Raw genomic sequence first — 18,186 nt, 5'->3', positions numbered from 1 at the left:
GGGGGTTCAGGCACTAGCAGGTCTGCATGTCTGTTGACCTGACCTCTATAACACACTAGGTGTGTGTGGCAGTCTGTATTAGTATGGTCATGTCTAGCTCCATGAAAAAGAAAGTTTGTATACATACAACACAAATCAAATATTAACAGTAATGTGTAACTAATACAAAGTCATTCAAGTTAAAAATAATTTTCATTCAATATGAACTAAAAATGCATTAGAATAAGAAGTGAACCAGCTGCATTGGAGTACTGGGTTTGTTTTCTCTCCTAAAGTGAATATCTGTAATATACAGGTTTTCCAGCCAGGTTTTTTTTTTTTTTTTTTTTTAAATACTGACTTCTCCGCACTCTCGGCACCCCACACTTTTTTTTCTTTTAAGTCACACAAGTGTAGACATACTTCATTTTTAGCTTTTTTAATTAATTTTTTTTTTACCTTGATTAATTAAAACAATGGACTTATTTCATTAAGTTCATTAAAAAAAAAAAATAAATTAAAAAAAAAGGAGAGAGAGAGAGAGAAAAAAGTGACCTTGGCATGTTTTGAGGTGTCAGATGATCAAATATTGTATCTTTTCTTCTGTTATAGAAAACTGCTGATGTAATTGTGTAGATGCTCTCCCTTTTCTACTATCTCCTCCTTATTCATAAAACGCACTCCCCTGTCTGCTTCTTTCTGAGCAGTTTCTCCTATTCTTATCTACCCCTCCCCCTTATCACACCCAACCTCCCCCTCTTCCACTTTGTCAAAATGACTTCTCCCTAGTTCGATCAAACTCAAGCACACCTCCCTGGTCACATGACCTGCAGTTTACTTCCGAGGTCGACTGCTGTGACGTCAGGTGGCGTTGACATCATCAACATTCAGCCTTTCTATCAAAATGTCTTACGCATACTTATTCAAGTACATCATCATTGGAGACACAGGTAAGTGGTTTTAAAGCCTTCATACTCTTGATAGTTTTAATTATCCTCCTCTGGGGCTCTAGAAAATGGTCTGCTTCATGTTTGGAAGATTTAACATCTGATCGAGCATCCATCATGGCTGACAGAAGATGTTGATCAGTGGCTCATTAGCTTTGTTTACCGAAGTCATAAGCCTCTTCCAAGTGTCAAGGGTTTCTCAATAAAGAGTGGTTGAGTGAAACGCATGGTGCGTATTTTGAGTGCACGTGGTGTTCGGAGAATTCATGAATGAATAACTCAATCAGATAAACTAGCTGAAGACGTGTGTATTGTTCTCCATCACTTTTTCAACGATTACATTATTCCCCGAAGCAATGATTTGGGGGGAGGGGGGGGGGGGGGGGTAGCTAGTTGGAAGGAGAGTCCCTAAGGCTGACGAGATGCCCAGAGCAGGATTAGTTTGAACAGCTTTTAGTTTTACAATAATGAGACAGCATTAAACTTAAACAAAGGCAATAGTTGACATTCTTACACGTATGTGTTAACATTCTTACACGTATGTGTTCCATGCATGAGACGGAGAGTGAGAGTATAACTGTATCACATGATATGACAGACATTATTTGTATTTTTATTTCTCTTTTTAGTCACAATAGATTTCACTGTGTGAAATTTGAGCTGCTCTCCCCAGGGAGAGCGCATTGCTACACTAAGAGCGCCACCCATTTTTTTGTTATTTTTTCCTGTGTGCAGTTTTTTTTGTTTGTTTTGTTTTTGTTTTTTTGTTTTTTTTGTTTTGTTTGTTTTTTGTTTTACCTACTGAAGTGGATTTTTCTACAGAATTTTGCCAGGGTCAACCCTTTTGTTGCTGTGGATTCTTTTACATGCGCAAAGTGCATGCTGCACACATGACCTTGGTTTATCATCTCATCCGAATGACAAGTGTCCAGACCACCACTCAAGGTCTAAATACTGGCATCTGTACTGTGATTTGAGCCAGTGCGCTCAGATTCTCTCGCTTCCTAGGCGGACAAGTTTCCTCTTGCTATCACTCCACTGTTTTAGTGACAGTTTCTTATTTTCTATGTTAACTTTTGTTTGTACATTAAAAGCTTCTTATATCAAACCAGTTTATCATACAATAAAATTATGTCTGAATTTTCTTTCGTGGTGTCCATGTTGCAGACACATGCACCAGTTATTAAATCATTGAATTATTGCTTTATTTGGCATAAAAATTTATAAGTTGATGAACAGATGATGATGATGTGTGTATATTTATTTGACATTTACAGTAATGATGATGATGATATCTGTGTCAGTGTGTGTGTTTCTTTTTCTTTGTTTTCTTCTTCTTTTTTTCTTTTCATTTTTTGCTTCTGCTTTGTTGTTCAAAATTTAGTTTAAAGATCTGTGATCCCCCACATTAAAATGTGACACAAATGTGAACAAATGCTGAGATTATACCTTATATTTATGATTTAATGAATAGCAGCTTTTCTTTTTTATGTAAAAATTTGAAGTTGGAAAAGATCTCAGGAGACTTACTTGTACAGGCAGTATGCCCTTCTCTTATATTTTTTAAAACATTTAATAATTTATTTTCTTTTTGCATATTCTGATACTGATTTGGTACAGTTACATGTGACTTGTGGTTACAAAGGCAAGAACAAAATTTTTCAGTTTTTTTGTTGTTGTTGTTTTTTGCTAACATTAGTAACAATCATTACCACATGTTCTAGTGATTATTTGATTATCAAGGTCTTTGCCCAGGAATTTATCCAGACATTTACCCAAACGAGGCTCTTAATACCACTTTAGTTACTTCATAAACAGTTGAGTTTTTACACTTATTTTTATAAATTATTTGTACTATAATTGTAGTATATATATTTATGGGCACTGTCTTAGATTATGTGTAATAATTATATATCTTGTCACTCAGACAGACTTATCATACACTTTACAACTTCAGTTCTGTTCTGGATACACTCATACAGTATACACTTTATTACAAAGTGGAAAGATGAGCCATCCCAGACATCTTGCAAGCTGTGTGCTAATTATCATAGATGGGAACTTCATATCATTCATCCCTCAGGCTCTTCTCCATGCAGTGCACTATGATTTTATATATATATATATATATATATATATATATATATTATAGATATATATCAGCCACCAAGATTGCATCAATTGATGCACATGCACAGTAGTTTGTTGTTATTTTGTTTGGGATTTTTTCAAATATTACAGCCCTGGGCGGTGGACAGACTTTATGAATATGACCAGCTACTTCTTATGGCAAACTTCAAATATCAGAAGTTACACAGGAAAAGAAGTGAATAATGCTGGGGACTTCACTTATTAATGACATCATTTTGAGGGCTCAGAACATTTCTTTTGAGAAAAAAGCAAGTGCAACATAATTTAATGTTCATATAAAGTTAAAAGGGCTTGATTGAGGAAAGAAGTGATTGTTTACATTCACTGTGGTGGGTGTTATATTAATACAGTTCAGCAGGAGGTTTCTACCCCAGTTATTTACTGTTTAATCATACTTTTAATAGACTTAACAGGAGGTTTTGTTTATTTTGTTTTTCCTGTATCATTTTCAGTGTTAGGAAGCACTTTGTTTTGTTCATGTTGTAATAATGTTTGTGCCTTTCCTCTGATGGCAGAAATGGGAATGGGAGGTGTTTTAGCTTTTGTTTATTTAAGTGTGACTAGATACATAAACTAGGCACATAATCTCAATGCTTACTGATTACTCAAGCACATATCCCTGCTTTTCAGTCAGAATTTAACTTGCATTGATTTTTTAAGTGCTTCATGTAGAACAAAGAAGCGAAATTCATATAGTATGTATGCTAGTCGTCCGACTGTGACCATCAGAACAGCAGAGGAGGTAACTGCTGTCCTGACTATCTGGGCTAGAATTTGATGATAGTGGAGAGTGTCTTGCCCAAATTACATCCCCACTCTCTCGGCCATGAGGGTTTTAGGACAGGCGGTGTTGGGATGGTTCCCAAAGGCCAACTAGCCCCCAAGGCTGCAGCACTAAGACCGAGTGCAATTTTGCCTCCTAGTGAGTCCTTCACAAAAGACTAAGCTGTAAATGATTTCCCATTGCAATGGAGAAACCATTGATAATACAGCTGTCTCTTTGCTGTTAGCGCAACTGTAAACTTATGTATGATGAATGAATAGCCATATAGGGTATAGCCTCCAACAGCAGAAAATTTATCCAGTCACTGATCATCAGTACAGTCTGTCCTTGAGGGGATGGGGACCCCTGTACATATATGTTAGACACTAACTTGAAAGAAAAAAAGGTGTGTCATGTGTGTATGGATGCCCACTAACAGGTGACAGCTGGCAGAATCCCTGACTGTATTGAGTGAATCATTTATTGTGTGGAGCCCAGGCAGGCTCCCCACTTGGCCCGTGTGTGGCAGTCTTTTGTCACACCACACACCAGTCGCCATCTGTGTCTCTTGCCACATATTGGCTGCTGCTAATGATTCACCTGGCAATGTGCTGCTTCAGCTTTGTGTACAGCTTTTGTTCTACACGCATGTGCGCACGCACACACACGCACACATACAGAGACACACATATATGTGTGTGTGTGTGTGTGTATTCTTTATCATAGAAGATAAAACTATGTTTTGCTTGTGGGTTAAATGGAGAGTTCAGTAAACTGTCCCACAAGGATGAAAATTGATTTGATGTGTTAGAGGAACTGGTGTAGGTAATGTGTGTGTCACTGTGAGTGTGTTTGTGTGTGTGCGCAAAAATATTTTTGCAGTTCCAAAAATACATATCCATATATTACATGTATAAAGATAGATAAGATAGATATCTATACATGCACACCATGACTATCAGATGCAGATAAGATAAATATATGATATACTTGTATACACATACACTATAACTGTCAGATGCATTTAAAACTTTGAAACAAATTAACACAAACTTGCAATATATATCTCACTCATCTGTGTCGATTTGTATACTGTATACTGGCATACATACATAAGTGTTTAGTATGTATTATTGATGAATGATATTATGTATACTCATTTGTCATATTCCTCCATAATTAAGCAGAAATTAACTTAAAAAAACAGCATCTGAACATGTACTGACGAGATTGACTTTTATTTGTATCTCTGGTTGGTTAAATTATGATCCAGAGATAGCTGCAGCATAAAACCAAATAAAGCTTGTATTACAAACTACAGAGGTAATCAAATTCAGTGAGTCAAACACACCATTTTCAGTTTTTGCATAAATTTGTATAATATTCATTAATCTTGATTTTACAGTCTTGGACTTGCTAATTTTTGATGGATTGTTTTATTTTAACAATTGTGTCCTTAAAGCATTTTCAGGAAAAGGGGGGGGGGGGGGGGGGGGGTTGGGGCAAGGGGGGAGAGAACTGGGTTGTACATAAATTTGTTTTCACTTCAGGCTATCATGAATTACTAGTATCTAGAATGAGCAAGCAATTTTACCATTGTTGTGTTACAAAGTTTTTGTTACTGTTGTTCTTTTTTAGTTTTACACTATGACAGATCATGCTCCATCACAGATAACAATATTTTTCTGACAGAAGAATGAATTAAATGATCTATAGTTTTAATGTCAAGTCAGTCGAGTCAGACTGTTATTGTTGTCTGAAAATACAGAGACTGTTTCCTCTCTCCTACTCTCTCAGCTTTGCTGTCACCATTTAATATTGATGCATTTGTAATTGTGATTTGTATGCAACATGAATCTGACTCAGTCATCTCCTTCCTTCCGTTTCTGTCTCCCTTGTTTATATTGTATGCATCCTTTGTTTCCTTTCATTGTTTCAATCTCTCCCTTTGCCTCTGTCTCTCTCTCCCTTTCACAATGACTGAGTCTGTTTCTTGCTGTTCCTCTTTCAGTTTCGGTCTTTTCCTTCTCAACTTCCTTTTCCTCATCCTTCCCCTCTTTTTTTATTTTTTTTATTTTATTTTTTATTTCTTTTTTTTTTTTTTAACTAATGTATGGAAATAAAGCAGTTCCATTTCCATGTTCAATTATAATTGTTCAGAATCTGTTGAATTTGATGTTTCATTTTTTGTGTGTGTGTCTCTTACAATCTCTCAGTTTAATTATTTGTTGTACAATAATTTGCAGGTGTGGGCAAGTCATGTCTCCTGCTGCAGTTTACAGACAAGCGATTCCAGCCTGTTCATGACTTGACAATAGGTTGGTAAATGTTTAACATCATCATGTGTCTGACCTTTTTTTTATTTTTTTTTTTTAATACTTTGACTGCTGAAGCATGTTGACAAGAGATGAGTGTGGCATGTATTTGAAGACTACTTGCTACATTTTGTGTTCTAATTATTGATGTTGGTTTTGCTGAACGAAAGCAATGCAATCCCAAGTGGAAGAATCCAAAATTTATACAAAATGGTGACTGACATCCATATCTGAAGACTTGTCTTTTTAAAGGGAGATGACAGCCTTATTATGCCAAATACACCAGCACTCCTCAGCAGTGGGCAAGGGGTGTTCATGAATACATCAGCCAGTGCAAATATGTGGTTCTGTATTTCATTACAGTTTCAGTACACTTTCAGCCTCAAGTCTGATGAAAATTTTGTTTTATAATCTGCTTGCTTTGACAAGTTTGGCATGATTTTTTATTTGAGTTGTTAGATGTGAGCAATCATTGAATTTGTGTTGTTTTTGTTTAAGAAGAAGAAGAAAAAAAGCCAGGAAGAAAAATGTATCCTGTGAACTGGATATATGGTTGCATATATGTGGAATCTTATTTGAATTTTTGCAAGAAGTTCTTCTGCCCCTCTCTCTGTCTCTCTGTAGTTTTTGTGTTGCAGCAGAATTTTCTGTGTTTCAGACAGAGAGAACATCAATGTATTCCATGTTCCTAATACAGTAATAGACTTAACACAATAACCGTAAACTGTTATTACATGTGCACAGACAGGAGAACAATAAATGGATGCATGTGTGGTGGGTTTGTCTCTGCCTGTCAGCAGTTGTTGTTTATTTATCATTTTGCTGTGCAGGTGTGGAGTTTGGGGCGCGGATGATTACGATTGATGGCAAGCAAATCAAACTGCAGATATGGGACACGGTGAGGGCAACAGCTGCTGTGTCTGTGGTCATGGCAGTTTGTAGTTTCCCATTCGGCACGGCAGCCCCACTGTCATTGTGATTAGTTGTTAGTTTTTTTCATCCTCCCCCTTACTCCTTCCTCTTCAGAATAAAAAGAAAAAATCAAAATAGATATGTGCTGTCACACATGCACACAGTGATGCAGACCTCAGACACAGATCTGCTGCTGAGAACAAATACACGCACAGTACAATTGCTGTTGCAAATTAGTTTATGGTGCGTACATGCGAATGTACTCTCTCTCTCTCTCTCTCTCTCTCTCTCTCTCTCTCTCTCAATGCAGGAATAAAATGTTGTCCATTTACTGACAAGTATTCTCAACAAGCTATTGCATTATTTTGTGATTGCTATTGCTTAGAACAGTACCTGACTGTTCCCAAGTTCATTGTATCATTTCAGTGGCCTTGTTTAAAGACCTGTTCATTACTGCCGGTTTCCATCTCTGGCCACATCACAGCAAGACTTTGCCACTTCTCAGACTGTTCAGAAACATAGCTGCAAACACAGCAAAAGCCTGTGTCAGTTTATGTATAGATATATATATATATATTCATAGACACATGCGCATACGCACAAACACACACACACACACACACACACACACACACACACACACACACACAGTTAGCAGTGTAATGAACGTGTTATTTGTAATTTAACTGTACTCTTTTTATTAAGTACTTTATACTGAATGACAAAAAACAAAAAGAAACATGATTGATTGATTTATATGGATACTTATTGGGTTGGTATGCCTAACTGCAAACGATCCAGTCGAAGCGACCAGCTCATCGTGTGTGCTGTAAACATGTCGTACGATAGTCAGACATAGTTCTTTTGTTTTTGAAGGCTTTCTCTGACTGGTTGCAGCAGGAAAAGTTCGTCTGCTCATTCTTTTCATGTTTTGTCAACGTTTGAAATAACAAAGGTGCCTGAGGGTAAATGCGAACGGGCAAGTCCAATTGCGAACAGTGGCTTTGGGTACATGCAGATAATTAAAACAGAAGTAGATCTTTAACTCATTAGACTTGACATTATTAGAACATTGCACCAGACTGTTGTATTGTTGGTTTGGATCATACATGCACACAAACACACATCTAAACACCCACAACGCTCACAAACACGCGTTTTGAGAGTGCTCAGTAACTGTGCTGCATTGTTTGCAAATAGACTCGCGTCAAAATATCCTATGGTTTAATTGCATACGACACTGTTTTGCAGATTCCTGTCAAAACTAACGTTCTGATCCAACACCAATGTGCTTTCTTAAATTATCCTGGCCAGCACAGGTTATGCACATTCAACATCTCCGATTGAATCAACTAATTTGAACGATGTAAAAGTCATACTACTGTACTTGCTTCTCTCGATTTTAGGATTTTGAGAGCACATTTGTAACCTTGGTGGGCAATGGTGCGTGAAGAGAAGAAATAGAAATAGCTGATGTTTGACTGGTTCTTGGAAATGTGTATTCATTAAGGCATCAGAAAAAGGTCGAAGCAGACATAAAATTGTGAAATGCAGCCATTAAGAACACCTCAAAGTGATGAGGTATACGAATCGTTCGCAATTATACGCTGTTCACAATTACCCATACCTGCCATAGTGCCTTTTTTCAGAGACCAAGCTCTAAGTACTTTACAAAGTGCTTTGATTTGTCTTTGCACAAGATTCAGTGCTATATAAATACTATTATTATTATTATTATTATTAAATGTGGATTTAATTACACATACTTAACCATGACCCACTGGTGCAGACTCCAGCAGGGGTCTGGATTCCTGTCTTGTCCAAACTACTTGTCTGCTATGCAGAGAAATCGAAAGAAGCCGCGGCAAATAGCCTCCCTTGGTAGTTACCTCCCTTGTGTTACTGGAAGCCGCATCCTCTTTTCCGGCAGCCACCTTGGATTTCCTGACCTGGTTCACTGAAACAACAGGCTCTCTGTTTTGATAGAACTGATCGAGTTTCCTTTCAGTGCTCATCATTCATTCAGTGTCATTTAGTCAGGCTTTAGTCAAGCACACATGCACCCACAAGCTGACACACACACACACATGTGTACAGTAATGACAATAAACAAAAACAAAAAAAACCCTTATTGAGGTGACACAACCAACCAACCAACAAACCGAACTTTATCGCTGACATTTGTTAAATAGGCTGGACAGGAGTCGTTCCGGTCCATCACCAGGTCCTACTATCGAGGCGCCGCTGGGGCATTGCTTGTGTACGACATCACACGACGGGACACCTTCAACCACTTGACCACCTGGCTGGAGGACGCACGTCAACATTCCAACTCCAACATGGTCATCATGCTGATTGGAAACAAGAGGTATGTGTTGGCAATAGTGGTTCTTAATGAAGTAAGTCTGGTAAGTCCTGGCAAGCTGTGATCAGTCAGATGGTCCACATATCTATGTCAGTCCATTTGCAAGCCTATGGACTGCATGTTCATACTTGCTCTTGTGAGTTTTTCAATGTACTGAAGTCAATACTGTTGTCTGCTACAACATAGGATGTTGTCACTCTGGCGTCAGAATTTACCGTGGCAAAGTTGATGTTTGTGCTGTTGGTCACTGATTAACAGTGTGACAGAATTTGGCTTGAAACAGATTAGATTTGCCTGTTGCTTGGGTAGGGTTTTAAAATGGTATGTTAAGCTTGGCAGTTACCATATAGAAATGGTATGCAATGTTGTGGTTATTTTATGTCTCCTACTCTTTGATATGATCTAACTGTATGTAGATTTGTTTCATCTAAAGATATGACTTGACTGTTTTTAGATTTATTTCATCTTGATTTTAACTTTGACATGATTAGACAAATGAAATGTCTAGATCTTTTTGAATTCTTAGGCATGTAGATGTACATGTCTTTTAATTCTTTATTCATAATTGTATTATGAACACACAATACATGATCTCATTTAATTTTGTCGTTTTGACTTTGAGATGAAATGTTTAGTAACTTTTTTTTTGTTGTTGTTGTTTTTCTGTTTTCATTGAAGATGGTATTTACATTCATTTGGTGGTTTGAAGAAGAAATATTAAATTTGACCAAACTGTGTGTTCCAGTGACCTGGAGGCCCGACGAGAGGTGAAGAAAGAAGAAGGGGAAGCCTTCGCTCGTGAGCATGGCTTGATATTCATGGAGACGTCGGCTAAGACTGCCGCCAATGTAGAGGAGGCTTTCATCAACACAGCCAAAGAAATCTACCAGAAGATCCAGGATGGGGTCTTTGACATCAACAATGAGGTGGGATCTGGTTTCGCCTCCAGAGTTGGGGTTGTTGTTTTTTTATAGGACAGGAATATTATGCTGCTTTTTTTTTTTTGCTTTTTCTTTTTCTTTTTTTTTTTTATATAAATTTAGATTTACAGAAATTGAAGATTTTCTACACCAGGTGTTAGAACCTCCTTTTACAGTGGCATCTGTTTGTTCTTTTATATATATATATATTCTAATCATTGTGCCACACATACAGTCCACAAGAAACAGTTTGATATTTTGAGCATTCTGGTCAGTCTCAGCTCTGTCAAGTCTGCAGTATTACTATTATTATTTAATATTAGTGATACTTTTAGAACATATAGTTGTGGGTTTAGTGGTCAGGGAAAAAATATGTATCATTCTGCAGAATCTATTTTAGTAAGTGCAGTACTGTGTTGAAAACTAAAAAAAAAAAAAAAGTTGACGTTGATGACTCGCATACGGCCTCATTTGTCAGTGTTTATGATTATCATTTTATTAATTCAGTTGTCATATTCAGAACTGAATGCATAAGAAAGACATCAGAACAGTTTTGATACTCAAAATACTGTTGTTTATATTATGATCATAGATATAATAAAACTTGCAACAACAAAAACAAGTGTTTAATTACACATACTTAACCGTGACCCACTAGTGCAGACTCTGGCAGGGGTCTGACATTCCTGTCCTGTGCAAACTACTATCCGCTTATGCGGAGAAAACGAAAATAGCTACGGCCGATAACCTCCCGGAAGTAGGTAACCTCCCCTTTGCCCCACTAACTAGCGCCCTCTTTTTCCGGCAGCCATCTTGACTCCTGTTCCTGTGCTCTTCATATGGCTAAGTTTTTTTGTATTTTCTGTCTGTCTGTCAATTCTCTGGCATTCCTGTTTTTTGTCAAGTTATGTCTTCAACCAGGTCACATAAATGGCTTGATTGGGCGATCGGGGTAAAATTAAGGCGCGATTGCAGTCGATTCGCGGACACTCTTGGTCCTCTACTTTTGGCCCTCTCAACACTTGTACAAGTGTTCAGCAATGCTCAGATTGCACTCAGAACTTTGTGAGAAAGTCAACTGCTCCACAATGTTAGTCTGATCAGTAGTCGTGTCCCTTCCTCGGTTGAAAGGTGAGCAAACAGTTGATTTATTCAACTGATTCAGTGGATTCATTGGTCTGGAGATACACACACTGGTATCTGAGCAGTGCTCGGGCATAAGTGGAATGAGTTAAGAGTGGTTTTCTGTTGTTGATTTTGGGGGGGGTGGGGGGGGGGGTTGGGTTTTGTTCTGAGAAATAATTGTTATTGTGCTTGATGGGCATGGCGGCCACATGTTTAGGGCACTTAATTCTCACCCAAGTTTCCTCAGTACGACCCCATTTTCAGTGCATCTGGTAGGTTAAGACTGGACAGGAGATATATCTGATCACCCAGGTCAACAAATGTGCAGACCTGCTAATGCCTGAACCCCAGACATGTAATCATGTGTATATATATATGCGTGCAGAAAAGATTAAATATGCACATAAAAGATCATGTTATCCATGTCAGCGTTCATTCATATGAAGCCTAAAATTTGGCACCTAAATGGCGGGGTCGTACACAATTAAAAGCCCACTCAGATGAGTGAGTGTGGAGTTGCAGCCCACAAATGCTAGAAGTCATAGGGCTCTTGAAAGACAAACTCTATACATCACCATCATTGTTATTTATTATTATTTTTGTTATTATTATAGTTAGTATCAAAATGTGGGCAGGCAATTTTTGGTATGCCTTGGGGCTCTTGAAGGATGATCCCTCTGAACTTTGTTATTAATAATGATGTGATATTATAGTATTATCATTATCATTATTATGTGGGCAGGCCAACGGCATCAAGATTGGGCCCCAGCACTCCCCCACCAACCAGAACCTGCCCTCCGGTGGGGGCCCAGGGAGCCAGGGGGGTGGCTGCTGCTGAGAGGTTGGCCGCGCCGAGGAAACGTAACTGGAGGGAGGGCAGGCCACGGCTCTGCTGCTGTGAGGATGACGCTGCTTGCAAGGCGAGCGGCATGTGACCAACGTCTTAGCCTCTGGAAACAACAGTTCCCCCCCTTCCCACACCCACCTTTCTTTTTGTTTTTCTTTTCTTTTTTTCTGGTTTTTTTTTTTCCTGTTATATTTTATTACAGTTTTCTCCAGCACTACATCTCAAACTTTCTGACTTCTGTTTTTCTTCCATCTGGTTAAGGATTACACTTTCTGAAACGTTTATACTACTTTATTTGATTTTATTTTCAAGTGTTCCTTTTCTGAATCTTTTTCACTTCAGTTACTTGTGTGAACAATGTTTTAAAAGAGAGTATTTAAACTAGTTCTGTGTAGTATTTTATCTGTTTGAGCAGCAATGGTAGTGTGGTGTTTCAGAAAACGCTTTGGTATTTCTCTGCCCACCCACTAATCCTGTTCTCTCTTTGTCTCTATCTGCTTCTCTCTCTCTTTGTCTCTGTCTTATCAAGCTAGATCTATAGAATTATTGCTAATGGGAATACTGTGAGCTTTAATGCTTACTAGTAAAGTATTTTGTGTTGTTTATTGGCCACACCAGTAAAATAATGTACATCTTGAATTGTGTTTATGATTAATCTTGGGGGAAAAGTTTTAAAAAAAGGCAATAAAAAAAAAAGGACATGCTTGTATAAGAACTAATTACATGACAGTTTCTGTACATGCCGTTTCCTTTCGTTAGTCATGAAGTCGAGCATCAAGAATGCCAGGTATTTGAATCAAACTCAAAGCCTTTAGAATGTGAGCTGGCTGTCAACTAACTGAACTATATTACATTTTATAGTGTACAACATAAACAATTCAACTAGGACAGGTAATATAGCAAGTCATGTGATACAGGCTTTTTGACTGAAAAGAAAATCTGGATTATTCTTTTCCTGGGTTTTTGTTGATGTCGTAGTAAATCCAGTGGTTTGATCACCAATTGATTGGCCTTCTCAAATTAATACTGCCGGTACTACTGGGCATATTATTAGGCAGGATGGTATAGTATAAGGGGTTAGTAGTCAGTTTTGTGAGCTAGTTAAAGCCAACAGAATCACTTATTGTGGCTGTAGTTTTGTTCCTGGGTTATTGTGATGAAGTCATTTGGAACAAAGTAGACTCAGAATGTCCGGCACAAAATGTTATCCCTCATAACAGCTGATTGTACTCAGAGAGAGACTGGCTGTGATTCATGAAGTCACCAGCACTTTGTTTTTTCTATTCTTTTGTTTTTGTTTTTTACAGTGAAGTTGTCTTCTTAGTTCTTTTATCTAAAAGTTGTTCTTTTCTTTTTTTCTTCTTTTTTTCTTTTTTTTTTTTGTTTGTAAAGACTATGAAGATTTAACATTTTTTCTTGTGATCCAGTTGTTTGTGTATTTGTTGTTGCTTCACCTGTGAGTTTTTCCCATTGGGAATATGAATATTATCATAACCATACAAACTTTTGTTTTCATGTAATCTTGATGTGTCAGTATATGTTGTTGTTTTTTTTCCTTCTGTGTCAGATTAAATGCAATGAAATGATGAATCAGTAAATGGTGATTTGTTTGGTGCAAGTATATATGCACATATATATATATGACAAAAAGTTCAGCTGTACTGGACAAAATATATTCAAATGTCACTTGAATGTCATGCGAATGTCACGCCAGTTGCTACCCATACAATTCGTACCTAGCTGTCTGCTTTCATTTATTTGATGGAGGAACACATTTATTTCTTATTGATAATGTGACCATGTATTTGTTTTCTTGTGATGAGGATATTGATTTTGTGACTTTCTGTTTTTGTGTAGCGGTTTCTTGGTATGTCTGAATGTGCACGTATGTGTTCTGTGGCGGGTGTTTGTTTTGGTTGTGTCACTGCACATATGAAGGGGAAGATGAATTGTATCTTTGTGGTTTTATTCTTACTGCCTTTGTGTGTGTTCTCCTCATTTTGAGTGATTTGTGATTTTTCATGAATAGTTAGTTGTATTGTTTGTTGGTGGTTGTTTTTGTGGTTGTTGTTGTTTGTTTGTTTTTTTGTTTGCTTTTTTAGATCTTGCATGACAGTTATTTGACCTATATAGCCATATGGGAAGTCAGTGTTGTGACAAATTATGATTTTACTGGTAATGCTAGTTTCTTAACATTCTCATTCAAAGGAATAAAATTGATTTTGGGGGGGGGGGATCCTTTTTTATGTCACACTTATTGCTTAAAACAAGTTTTTAAAAAGAAAAAAAAAGATAGTTTAAAAGAAAAAAAAGATAGTCTAGTGATTTCCAAATCCACTTTATCTTCGTTTTTTTCCTCTTTTTTTTTTTTAGTCAAACAATAATGAAAATTGAATGGATGAATAATAGTATAAAAATATAATAAAAGAAATAAGGCCTAAGAAGGCACTAAGTCTGTCTGCTATTACCAACTTGATTCTGCATTCCATCATGGGCATGCTTGATGCTGTTCCATGCATGTGTGGCTTTATATGAATGTGTGTATCTGTGAAATCTGTTTTTCGTGGAAAAGTAGGAGTGACTGTGTGTGCGGGAAAGAAAATGGCTCTCTATACTGACGTGCAATATGATGTAATTTAGGTTAACAGCTGCTTGTATTGGGAATAATTTGTGTGTGCATGTGCGTGACTGGTAATGGTGACAAGATTGTCATACATAGGCAGTGTTCTTTTTCATGCATTTAGACATATTTTGCTCACTGTGAAAATGTAAACACATTTACAGACAAAAGCACTGGCATCCAAAATCTTGACTTTCATTAAGCGGAAGATTAGATCTTAGTCTGGTATCCCTGAATAAACACTGTTAGAGATTTTTTTAATGACATGTTTTATTCATCACCTCTCAAATACTGTCTTATTTACAAGTGCACTGTTCTTTCCAGCCAGTGTGCGGTTGCAAACACACATACACATGAGTATTTTGACACACATAAACATATACAGTTGAACACACACAAATTTAAATCAACACTTGCATTCTTACTCGAGTGGATATAATTCAATTACATTTTTCACATGAGGTAAATAAAGAAGAAAGGTGACTTGGAAAATAAGGAGTCATGGAGGCAGTGGTCAAGTTTTCCTGATGAATGTGGGTTTGTAAAGGAAGTAGACAATGAGACTTTCTTCTGTCTGTGAACTGTCACTTCAGTTGGATAATAAATATATTGACATCTTCAACAGTAAATCAACATTTCTGGTATAGGATGCAGCGTGTAAATGTCATGACTGAATTCATAGACACCAACACTTTTCCATTAGATTTCAAATGCACCAGATGTTTCACTTGTTACCCATTCTTTTATGATAATAGAATCTTTTGGCCATCGTTGACCCAGAAATAGGTACGAGAATCTTCTCATTTTTAATTAATATGATTGATGGATTCAGTAAACGTATAATTGAGCTAGGGAGGTATTGAAGACTGCATCAGCTTGTGAGATGAGGGTGTCATCATTATGAACACTGAGCACTTTGTTATGTTGATTCATTTTAGCACATGCTGGTCACATCATTTGTAAATCAAATGTGTTTATATCCGACTTTTTGAAGTGATGCATTGTCTGTTTCATCTTCTGATTGTCTGTTTCATCTTCTGACTCTCTTTCATCATTCCTTTTGTTTTATCCTTGATTTTTTTGCCCAGTCCTCATGCTGAATGACGGTCAGGTACATGTTTGTTGGTGTGGAAAATGATGAAAGCCTGGATGAAACACTGCTTCATCGATTGCCTGCCACTTGTCCTTGCTTTGTCACTGAATACTGACATAATATTGCTGATAACACACATGGAAAAAAGAAGAGTTTGTATGAAGACTTCTTCAACAGTCTAAAGGAAATACTGTTGAGGTGAAGATAACAGAGTTCATGTGCTGAACAGCCATGTTAAAACTGTGAGAAATAAGCTGACAACAAAAAAAAAAAAGGAAGATTTCAGGCCTCTGGTTTGTAACCTGCAGTTCCATGTATTCTCTCTCCATCTATGATTAAAAATAAAATGTCAGTCATTCTGATCCCATTCTCGCATTATTTCCTAACTGCGCCCTTTCTGTTTCAAAATAATAGTAGATTGGAACAATAGTAAAGTGGATCAATAGTAGATTTATTTATGGCTCTTGGGATGTTTGCATCCTTGTAGCATTCATCTTGATTTTTGGGGGAGAAGGGGGAATGAAGGGGGGGGGGGGTAAAGAATAAAATTTACCCAGAATAGAACTTGTGCTTCACCAAAACAACCCTTCCATTTCATTCACTGATTGATAACTGCTAAATTTCCTATTTGTTTTAATTGACAGCTTTCGAAAGGATTAGTAATAAATGGCAAGGTTGTCTTATAGTTAGTGCACAGTTGGCTTTTTTTTTTCTTTTCTTTTTTTTTTTTTTTTTTTGCTAAGGGAAAATTTGACCAATTTTCAAAACTGTTTGAATTTAGATGTGTTAAAAATACCAAAAAAAGAAAAAAGGAAAAAAAAAGGCAATACTGAAAGTGAAACATGTTATTACAAGCTAGTCTTACAAACTTGCCTTTTTCGTGTTACATTTTCTGATCATGACTGTCCTATTTAGTTAAATCCTAATAATCTTATGAGTGAAGAGGTTGTAAGAGGTTATCCAGTGAAACTGATACCAGACCCTTGTAACAGTTTCATTCAAGTTTTCTCTTGTGCTAGCGTGATTTAAAGTAACATCATTCTTGTAACCTGGAAGTGAATGCTTGGTCCAGTGTATCACTGATGTGTTGATATGAATTACGAAGAGTTTGTTGTTTGGGGTGCATCCTTCTCAGGTGGTCCCAGGTGTACATGGACAGAGTTGACTGGTGTCATGATGCGTGTGGTCCATGTATTATTCATGTACATGTTCTGTGTATTGTAGTGATCCACCAGATTGACAGGACTCTGACATGACGTTCTGCAATAAACTTTGAAGAGGGCTGTCATTATTGACTTCCTGTATCGCTACTGTTTGTATGTATGCATGTGTGGTTGAGTGAGGTTTACAGTGTGTAAGTTTGTTACAATCCTTCTTTTTCAAACAGTTCAGCTGATACATTCACCAGTTCAGTCTCTCTCTCACTCCCAATCTCCCTCTCTCTCTTTCTGTCCCCAGGCAAGAGAAACAATGATATATGATAGTCGTGTCTGACTATGACCATCAGAACAGCAGAGGAGGCAACTGCTGTTCCGACTATTTGGGCTAGAATTTGATTATAGTGGAGAGTGTCTTGCCCAAGTTACATCCCCACTCTCTCAGCCAAGAGGGTTTTAGGACAGTTGGCGTTGGGATGGTTCCCAAAGGCCAACTAGCCCACAAGGCTGCAGCACTAAGAGCCAGTGCAATTTTGCCTCCTAGTTTGAGAGTCATAGTCCTTCACAATAGACTAAGCTGTAAATGATTTCCCATTGACTGGAGAAACCATTGATAATACAGCTCTCACTTTGCTGTTGGCCCAAATGTAAAACTTATGTCAATCTGTGATATAAGTCGAGTGTTGGGCCAAAACAATGGCCGTGGGCAAATCTCTTTCTCTTTTCTCTCTCTCTCTCTTGTCTCAGGGACGGCGGGAGGGCTGGGGGTTGGGGAGGGTATTGATCAACTTTTAGTGCTCCTCACACCAGCATTTCCTGGAAGCTTTATGGTGCTGCTGCTGCCCTGTTGCTCCCGTCCTAGTATGCTCGTACTTTGCATGTCAAGTCCTCACTCAGGGCCAGATCTTTTGTACCTGTCCTGGTCAACACGGTCCAGTCTGGCTCATCACAAAAAGCTGTCCTCGTTGCATGGTAATTATAATAGTAATAAT

At 37.6% G+C, this 18,186-nt stretch overlaps 1 protein-coding gene across 1 annotated transcript; it reads left to right on the top strand.

Annotated features, from left to right (window-relative positions):
* The first annotated feature begins 811 nt into the window (after window positions 1–811).
* On the top strand, window positions 812–17,325 carry LOC143300825 (ras-related protein Rab-2-like). Its single transcript, XM_076614755.1, has 6 exons — window positions 812–929; window positions 6,087–6,158; window positions 6,986–7,053; window positions 9,260–9,435; window positions 10,178–10,358; window positions 12,220–17,325. The coding sequence occupies exons 1-6, from the start codon at window positions 884–886 to the stop codon at window positions 12,313–12,315; spliced, it is 639 nt and encodes a 212-aa protein (XP_076470870.1). The 5' UTR covers window positions 812–883; the 3' UTR covers window positions 12,316–17,325.
* Window positions 17,326–18,186: the final 861 nt, after the last annotated feature.

Source organism: Babylonia areolata, chromosome 26, assembly GCF_041734735.1.
Source record: "Babylonia areolata isolate BAREFJ2019XMU chromosome 26, ASM4173473v1, whole genome shotgun sequence".
Classification (NCBI taxonomy): domain Eukaryota; kingdom Metazoa; phylum Mollusca; class Gastropoda; order Neogastropoda; family Buccinidae; genus Babylonia; species Babylonia areolata.
Note: the sequence above shows the minus strand (reverse complement) of the source record. Positions and strands in the feature narration are given on the sequence as shown.